Consider the following 9,927-nt stretch of genomic DNA (forward strand, 5'->3'; position numbering starts at 1 on the left):
AAAACCCAAGCACTGCTGGCCATGGTTTTCACCAAGGACTTGATTTGAAGGAGTTGATACGAGACCTCGATTGTAGTACTGCCCATGACGGTAGTAATTCCAACTAGTGTTTACGAAGCACTTATCATGTACCAGCTATTATGATAAGGGCTTTACAGAGATCATCTCCTCTAAACCTCACAATAGCTGCATGAATTAGTGCTGTGATTACACCCATTTTACAGTTGAAAAACCTGAGGACCGAGGTCACATAGCTGGCAATTAGAGATACTGGGATTCAAATTCAGGCAATCTGACTCCAAAGCCAGCTTTCTAACCACCGTACTATAGCTGACTCGTTCCATTATAGTTAGTTTAGACTTTGTTAGAAAATTCTTTTTGTAAGCATTATCAAATTAATTAAAAATATTAACAATTATTCACATCAGACTCAGAAACTCTACACTGTGCTGCTTCCTCTTTCACTTTGATACCCCAAACCAACAAGGAAGCACACAAGTGTTCAGCAGACACAGGCCAGAATTCCAGCAGCAGAGAACGGCCAGCCCCATCTAGAACTGAGATCTGCGTGTGCACATCATGGGGATGGACGGGTAGCATGGAGCTGAAGGGAGAGAGTGAAGCAGCTGTCACCTGAGTCAGCCACAGTCCTGGTGACAGACACATCACAGCTTATGGAGAATATGTGGTGATTACAAAGTTGAGAAGTACTTTTTTTAGAAAGGTGGATGTGTGGGTGAGGGGGTGCTCTCAATGCGGGAAGCACAGCAGGGGAATGATCCTTAACAAGTACCTATCACATAGAGGTGGGCAAATAAATGTTTTAGGAATGAATGAATGAAATAAAATGACTGGTTTGAATTTACTGAAGATACCGTAATTGTACGTAACTCCAGGGAAAGAATATGAGTGATCATAGAATTGTGTTTTTATTTATCAACTATTAAATAAAAGACATGATCCTCAGCACTTTGATGTTCTTTGAACCTTTCATCAAAAAATCGTAATGTTAGGGGGGAGGAGGGGATGGGTATATGCATACACAAAGAGTGCAATGCGCACCATCCGAGGGATGGACACACTTGAAACTCGGACTTGGGGGGGGAGGGAGGAGCAAGGGCAACATACGTAACCTAAACATCTGTACCCCCATAATATGCTGAAATAAAAAAAAAGTCGTAATGTTCAGTTGCTACTAAAAAATATGAAGTCTACCCACAGGATACCTGAGGCCTTGTGTATTGATACATTGCATATACTATTCTCTCTTCTTCAAAGAAAAGACTTAATGAGGCTTTCATATTCAAATAGAAAATTAATTGCCATGAACGCATAAACTCTTATCAAAGACAAAGAACGTATGTATGCTAATCCAATGGGCAGAAGTAGTTGTGATTGAACTTCAAATTTAGCTCAGCTTCCTGGCCGCCAAAGAGGGAAACACAGTAAGTTGAATTACTGTCTTTGAGGAAGCATAGCAGTTCCTCCAAGAAGACAAAGCTATTTCTGGGCACTGAATTCCTGAATAACTTTGTCACAGAGAGTTATACACAGGAGTCACTGGCATCGTCCACTCCTCCTTCTCATTTTTCCAACAGAATTAGGAGCAGATTTCATGAAATCATTGCTTGCAGGAAAGACAAAAACCAAGGGTGCAATATTAAAGCACAGCTCAGTGAGCCCTGTTTTGTGAGGGCACCAAGATAATGTCGTCCAAGTACAGCCTCTAGTCTGATCTGAGGTTGGAAATAAGATCATCTATAACGAAAGGAAACAGATGCTTGCTGAGCACCCAACACACGCCGTGTGCATGCAGTGTTTTCTTCCTCTCAGCACATGTGTTGCTAATCTTATTGGTAGAAGCTGAGCCAGTTGCCCCAGATTCGCGGCTGCTTAGCCAGGGTCCCGACTCACGCAGCCTTTCCTGTTCCACGCACCTTCCTGCCTCCGCCACCCCGATCCAGAAACCACAACGCACAAGTCAGCCCGTAGGCAATCTTCTGCCAGAGCCACTTTTGTCACACAAGCCAAGGTTATTCTCCCCAGTGAGGGCCTAGAGTGCCGGTGTCACATATCTTATTAAGGACAAATCCTTTCGCTCAAAGCCCAAAGGATCAGTTTGTTGGTAGGTTGACTCAGATCACGGACAGTCAGAAGCATTTCACAGCTCTCACCTCCAAGGAAATCCAGAATCTTCCAGGGCTGTAAATGTCTCCGTTTAAGTGGCTTGGGAAAGGATTATTATTCTCTGTTTCCAGTGCTTAGTGGACTTGGGAGACTCCCAGTGACAAGATGTCTGCACTGTGACCACAGCATGGGCAGGAATCGGGTAGTGGTCAGGGAGCCGCCGGTGGGGAGAGGGCTCCAGGCAGAAGAGAAGGAGCAGGGAGCTGCAGAAGGTAAAATGTGGCGGAAGTCTCGGTGCGTGTGCGTGTGTGTGTGTGCGCGTGTGTGTGTGCGTGCGTGTGTTTGTGTGTGTGCGTGCATGTGTGTGTGTGCGCGTGTGTGTGCGCGCGCGTGTGTGTGCGCGTATGTGTGTGCGTGTGCGTGTGTGTGTGCGTGTGTATGTGTGTTCACAGGGGGCGTGGCAAGAGACAGAACAGGTGAGCAGGGCCGGATCATAAGGACTTTCCGTTTAATCCCTTCAAGAGGAGGAGCCGTACAAAATTATAAAGCTTTCCGCCTTTCCAAAGAAGTAGAGACTGTGCAGGAAAATCAGTGTAAGAGAAATGGCAAGTCTGGGACTCACTGAGGAATATACACACCGGTAAAGGGAACGACAGTGATGGGGACAGGGGTGGTGGGATCATAATTCCTCCTCACAGGCGCCCCCTGGCGCTCCCATAGCCGTTCTCCTAACAGCACTTCTCTCCCTGCCTTGCAGTCCTTTCCGTGGCCCCGCTGCCTGCAGGCTCTGCGGGGCTGTCCTTAGATTTGGCTGCCAGACCTACAGGTATCATTTTTTTTTTTTGTAAAGTGACTTTTAGTTTCTAAACAATATTTCAAAGAGAAAAATGATGATGAGTAAAGCATAAGACAAGAAATGTAAATTATCCCTCTTCGTAAGTTTCCTATCTCAGTTCCTGTCTGGGCACTCTACAAAACTTCCACGCCCTGCTCTGTGGTGCAATCCCTGTGACCGGCCTGGGCCTCGCCCGTGGCTCTGCCTCATGCTCTCCCTGCATCTCGCCAGGGCTGGTTTCAATTGCTGTGGCTGCAGCTGGGGCTTTGCTTCTGCTCTCTGTACCCTCCCACCTCTCTTTGAACTCACCTAATTAGTTGACACGCGCTGCCTCATGCAAGATTCTTTTCTTTTAAGCTGTCTTGTGTGTGAAGGACCATTGTCACCAACTTATTCCTAGGATCTTTCTATACCCCTGTAGTGGGCATTCCGTACTCAAAGGACCACACTCCAGCTCTGGGGAGTCTCCATAGAGTCTTCCCATTGGACTCTCCATGAAGACGCTTTATAAACTGTGTTGTCTAAGACGGGGAGGTGGGGCACCACCACTACTGTAAGCTGCTTCTGGTGTTGTACACCCACGCCAGGCCATGGGGCAACTCAACCCAGACCCGTTTTCAGAGACATGGGCACCAAGAGCCACTGGGCTAGCCTCTGCCCATCCAAGTGCACTTGGCTCCCAGCCTAACACAAAGTGCAGAATCTAAGCCAACCTCGTCTAGAGGCTACAGGGGGTCCTTTGTGCATGAATGGGCATAAAACCAGGTTCTGTCTTCCCATCACCACTTAGGTTGGTCCTCACTCTGCTGTTGCCGCCACAAGAGGCCCAGAGATGACATCAGTTTTTGTGCCCCAGGTGGCCAGAAGGCTGTCAGCCTGGGCATGCACCTTGTGGAAAGAATTTAATTTAAACCTGAAGGTTAAGTCAATGACAACACAGGGACAGACATTTTTACTGGAACAAGGAATAATGACAACACCTTTGCATGAAGACAGCTGTGGGCCCTGGAAGGTGCACCCCCTTGTGCCAGTGTGCACTGTCTAAGGAAGGCACGTGTGGGAATCTTTGTCCATCAGGGACTGGGAGCTACTCAGGGAACGCAAAGGCTTTGGCCACAGCAAATAGACTATGTTCAGTCCAGAACCCAGGATGGTCTGGATTAGCACACGGTAAGTTTGCCAATGAATTGTAAAGAAAACTTTTACCAAAGCTGAACACCAAACACAGACAGATCAGCTCAGCACAAGCTGCACGGTTTTGGGTGCCCAACCTGGGGAACCAGCACGTTGCTGTTCAGATAATGTGCAAAATCGCTCAAGCAGCCTGGCATGGTCACTGGGAAGACATGTAGCTCTTTCAAGAAAGCCCTGTACCCTGGGACTGGAGGTCCAGAAAGTCTCCAGAAGACCAGATGTGGGCCTGGCTTGTTAGAGCCTCTTTGGCCAGACAAGGGCTCCAGAGCTGCCTGCTGGGTCATCAAAGAGTGTGTGCCTTCTGTAAAACCGTGGGCCACCATGCCTGGCCAGCACTTTGAAATGTGTCTTAGCTCTGAGTATTTTTAATAATACAGTCAATACTTATTCATTATAGAAAACCTAGAAGATATTCAGAAAATAATACATATATGTTTGGATATGTCTCACTTATAAATCCTTTACCCATAGTTAACTATTATTAACAAGTGATATATATATAGCCCTCCAGATTTTTGAGGGCTTACTTATATGTTTGTTTCTTTGCTCATTTGACATACAGTAATAAAATAAACTCTCATGTACCTACTACTAAGGTCAAGTATCTTTGAACCTTCCCAAACGCATTTGCCTTCCTTCCCCCTTCAGAAATACCAGCAACCCTGAATTTCGTATCAGTCAATTCCTTGCTTTTCTTTATAGTTTTGCCATATAGGCATACATATGTAGTTTTTAACCTTAACATAAATGAATATCATTGTATTTTTCTGGGACTTCCTTTTTTTGTTTAATATTAAGTTTTGCCTGTTTAATCTCATTTAAATGTGTAACTATAATTAATTACTCCCTGCTCTTGTGTAACATTCCATTTTATAAAGATGCAATAGTTTATTTTTCCATTCTTTTACTGGTGGATGTTCGGGTTGTTCCCTGTCTCCTGTCATTACAAACAATACTGCCATGAAAATTCTGTGCATTTATTCTGGTTCACATGTACAGGGCTTCTCTGGGGGTGGTGCAGGACTGGAAGAGCTGCTTGCAGGGTTCGTGCCTCATCAGCTTCACTAAGCAATGCCGGATGCTCTTCCCAAACAGTTGTATCCTCAGCGTGAGAGAGCATATCCACATCCTTGAAAGCACTTGGTATATCGGCCAATTTGCTGGGTGAGAACAAGTATGTTGTTGTGCTTTTAATTTGCATTCCCTGATTATTGAGATTAAGTATACTGTCATATGTTTATTGGCCAAGTATTATTTCTGTTCTGCAAAATGTCTCTTCATGTTTTTTAAAATAATTTTTAAAGATTTGTAAGATTTCTTTATACATTCAGTTCTATTTCTATGTATCTATATATCTACCTATGAATCTATCTATCTAAAACTAGTCTTTCTTTTTTTTATTTTTTTAGAGACAGGGTCTCACTCTTCCATGAAAGCTGGAGTGCAGTAGCACAGTCATAGCTCACTGTAACCTCAAACCCCTGGGCTCAAGCGATCCTCCCACCTCAGTCTCCAAAGTAGCTGAGACTATAAGCACACGCCACCATGCCCGGTAATTTTTTTAAAAAAGTTTTGTAGAGACCGGGCGGGTCTCACTATGTTGCCCAGACTGGTCTCAAATTCCTTCTTTTAATAAGAATAATAATCTACATTGCATAAAGCCTTATGGTTTTATAAGTTGGTCTAGTTATGAAAGTCTTAAGTAGCAAATGTTTTCATTCCTCTTACTCTGATTTTCTAAAAGGCAAAACTAGACCCCACGTTGGACAAATAAAGATTAGGTTAGTGTCAAATGGAAAAATATGAAGTGGTAAAAACTCCTCACTATCGGCATTACTTGAAGACTACAATAAATGAATTTTTGTTTCTGAATAGGTTTTTTTTCAATATTAAATTTCATGGGGGGAAAAAAGGTGACAACAGCTGCCCCTCCACAGTCACTTTCATTATGTATGGCGGAATCATACACCCACTAAGCCCACTTCTCCCCTATTTTGTCTTAGGGATACTGAGAAAAAATGGGTTTGCAGTATGGGTGGTCCTAAAATTCACCCCATAGTCTTCAAACTAAAGGCTCCCAAACTGCAGAGCAGAGGGTGCTCCCCTTGGATGATCACTGCCCTCTTCCCACAATGGACCACCTGCATGCAAGGCTCTAGGTGTGCCAGACCCCCGGTAGCATGCAAGAAAGGACGATGTGTACTAGAACCTGCCCTCCAGTGATGACAATTCAGAAGGAGTAAAATATTTGAGTAACAGTTCATGAATGCAGTGAAAGGCTGTCACTGTTCTAATTGCTGGGCTACAATTGAAGATGTAAAGGATCAAAGGAAGAGATGTGTGCTTCTCCGCCATCTCAAGTCAAGACTCTTTGCTCTGCATTCCCTTTTTCTTCCAACCCCTGCTCCCTCGCCACCCCTGCCCAGGATCAATAGAGCAGATGCAAGATGGTTTGTGTCATGTTCTGCCATCATTGCATGAAGAGCTGGCAGGCCCACAGTGATGGTCTCGGGTCAGTCCTGCCATCCAGCAAGGAAACCTCAGCTCTGAGATAGAAGTACTGTGGAGAGTCCCTCCCCTCACTCTCAGAGACTTTCACTTTCATACCAGCCCTGGCTCAGCACCCAAAGGATTTAGGGGAAACTGGAAGTGCAGCTCATGAAGAAAAAACTGGGTCCCCTTTCTGGGCCACATTTTGAGTCAGTGCCTTGCTATTTCCCCAACAAGTGTCCATCCTGATTTCCTTCCTAAGCTATGGCCCATCCCTCTGAGGTCATATCTCAATAAGAAGCTCCTGAAAATTGAGCTAGAGAGTGAAACATGAGTTAATATTTGGGTTCTCATCCCAAGTGACCTTATAAATCCACCCTTTAAGTGATCATCTACTCCAGTGATTCTCAACTAGGGAAGATAGTACCCTCACCCTTACCCCCAGGGAACATTTGGCAATATCTGGGGACATTTTTGGTTGTCACAACTGGTGGTAGTAGGAGGGTGTAATCATCATTTAGTGGGTAGAGGCCAAGGATGCTGCCAAACATCTGGTAATGCACAGGATAGCTCCCACAACAAACATGTATCCAATGCCAAAATGCCAATGGTGTCCAGGTTGAAAAAATCTGATCTAGTCCATACTATCTGGGCTGAAAAAAACCCACAGATCATTGGCTTTCCTGAAATGACTTCAGTTCCACACTTCTTCCTAATAGGCGAGCTTCTTTGAGGTATTGTTCAGCCAGTTCCTACAGTTGCACCTGCATACAGGATGTTGAGAGGGGACCAGAAGTCCTGTGACTGAGTCAGTGACTCTGCCCACTCAGAGGACTCTGCTCATGATCTGAATTCTAGTTTACGTGACACTCACAAATGCATTCTACAAGGGTCCAATCCCTCAGGGTGACAAACTTGTAGATGTCATGGATAACTACAAAGGATCCTCTGTGTTTCATCATGACATTATTATTTTTTCATGTTAAGTAATACTAAATAATATTATCTGCTTGTAGTCAAACAGTCATTCAGCCAACAAATGTTTATCATGTGCCTAGTAAGTCCAGACACTATGATCTGTGCTAGGTGGATGCTAACTCTCTGAGGCTAGTGAACTTAGACCACAGCACCTACAGCAGGAGTTCTTTATCAGGTGGGGGTGGAAGGGGAGGGTCCCTGTTAAAATTCAGAATCCTGGGGCAACCTCCAGAGATTCTGGTTTTGTGAGGATGGTGCCCAGGAATATGTACCTTTAGCGAGCACTTTCAGTAGCTCAGATGCAGGCTATCCATGGGACCACGCTTTAAGTGACCCTGCTAAAAATCATGAAATCCACCCAATTTAGTCCTCAGGCTGAGCATTTGCAGACTGGAGCTCTAACGTAGTAACTTCCTACATCCTGGAAAAAAAATCATTTAACTATTAACCGTCTCAAGTTTCCCATTTTTAAACTGTAAGAAAGTAAGACTCTGACACCTGTTGAAACACAGATGGTGAGAGGGCAGAATGACCCTGTATGTAAGCAGAAGCAGGACACTTTCAAAGGAATAGAACCACGGGAGTTTTACTTGTAAAAAATGAATTTTTATGACATAGATTGAGCATTAGCCGAGTACATTTATATTAACAGTAGTAAGGAGAAAAATGTCTTGCTTCTGTAAGAAGTATGAACACTACGTTTTCTCTGAACTGACCTCAGCACACAATGATTCCTAGCTTGGTTAGGGAATGATAACCAGGGATTAATAATCCCCCCTGGTTACCAAGATAAATGGCTTCTCTGATTACCCAGTTTTCTTTCAAATCCTTTCTCAGACCTACATCATTAACACTCCCTATTTGTGGGCACTTATTTTAGTAGCACACAAACCACCATCAAAGATTCAAATCTAGACCTCATTCTAAGCAAAACTCCACCAAGCTGTTAGAAACACCTAACACTTACCTATGTCTAATATCACGGAAGTTATCTCATTATATGGGTGAGATTTGAATAAAACATAGGCAATCACTTTCAGCCCTATCGCTCTACCCTAAATTACTGTGATCAATTTAACAATAGAAAAAATCTACATAAAGAACCTCATGCTAACAATTATATAACTGATTAAACTGAATGTGTCAGCACCATCATTAGAAGGAAAGGGTATGGATTAAAGGCCAGAGTATCTTAATTAGTATTAAGATAATTAATCAAAAATACATCTGTTCTCCAACTTTTCTAAGAATTCTCTCCCATTCTTTTCCTTTAAAATTGTCTTTATTATGTCTTCAAACGTCTCTATGTTCCTGTCTTGTCCTCATTGTCTTTGCAACAAGTAGCCCCACCTTGACCCCCCGGGCTCACTAAACGGAGCACCCATTGAGTTTACTTACAGATCAAGCACTTCAAAAACTCCAGTCTTTGTGCTCCTGTTGAAAACCATTCAAAACATGGATGAATTTCCAAACAGGAGGGAAATGACTCTTCCATGATATGTGGCAAAAAAACTCACAGTTTTATGTGTGCTCTGTAGCCTTAGACCATCCGATGTACCCCAGATCCCACACACCAAGGAACTCTATTCCAATGCCACCTCCAAATGAAGGAGAACCTCCTCCCAGCATGTTAGAACTTTGAGCCAACATATCAATTTGAATGCAAATTTTCCCCCAAACTCAGATTTGCTGGGAGATCCATTTTTAAGCAGACTATGCTCCCTGCAGACCAACATGCAAATGGTGGGTGCTGAAGTACCAGAACCACAGAGGCAACGGAAAAACACTGACCATACCTATTTTCGCAGCCTCCACTTTCAGGTTGAAATCCCAGGTCCTTGGCAATTTCAGGGACATTTTGCTTCTGGTTTGGATGAGTAGCTGGTGAAGCGGAGAGCCTGCCAAAGTTTGCGCCCTTCTTGTCTTTTCGAGCTTGTGTCTGTTTTTGCTCCCCCTTACGATTCCTTCACAAGCAATCTTGAGTGTGAGGTTGATTTGCCAACGTGTCTCCTCCTTTCTCTCAGTTGAAAGGTCCATCCATCTGTCACTTGGGGATGGCACCCAAGCTGCCCCAGCCCCACAGTCCCCCAGGGGGCTGGCACCTGGCTTCTCTTGCTTTCAGTTTTACCAGAAATATCCCAGTTGATACTTCCCTGTGCGTCATGGGAAGCAAAGCTCCTGTTCGAAAGAATCTCAGGCCTCACTGAGGCGAGGTTGTGATAAACAACTGCCGCCTCTGGCTTTTTTTTTCTTAACTGTCTGCTTCCTTGCATTTGAGGAAGTGGGTGGCTGTTCAGTGAAGA

The 9,927-nt window shown here is 44.2% G+C and overlaps 1 protein-coding gene across 1 annotated transcript in view; it reads right to left on the reverse strand.

The window, feature by feature from the left end:
* The window catches only part of ARHGAP25 (Rho GTPase activating protein 25), an 81,531-nt gene extending 71,847 nt beyond the window's left edge, over positions 1-9,684 (reverse strand). Inside the window, exon 1 of the mRNA XM_012646510.1 lies at positions 9,421-9,684. Coding sequence (XP_012501964.1) covers positions 9,421-9,661 — 241 coding nt within the window. The 5' untranslated portion in view covers positions 9,662-9,684. The remainder of the gene's footprint in view (positions 1-9,420) is intronic.
* Positions 9,685-9,927: the final 243 nt, after the last annotated feature.

Source organism: Propithecus coquereli, unplaced genomic scaffold, assembly GCF_000956105.1.
Source record: "Propithecus coquereli isolate 6110/MARCELLA unplaced genomic scaffold, Pcoq_1.0 Scaffold243, whole genome shotgun sequence".
Classification (NCBI taxonomy): domain Eukaryota; kingdom Metazoa; phylum Chordata; class Mammalia; order Primates; family Indriidae; genus Propithecus; species Propithecus coquereli.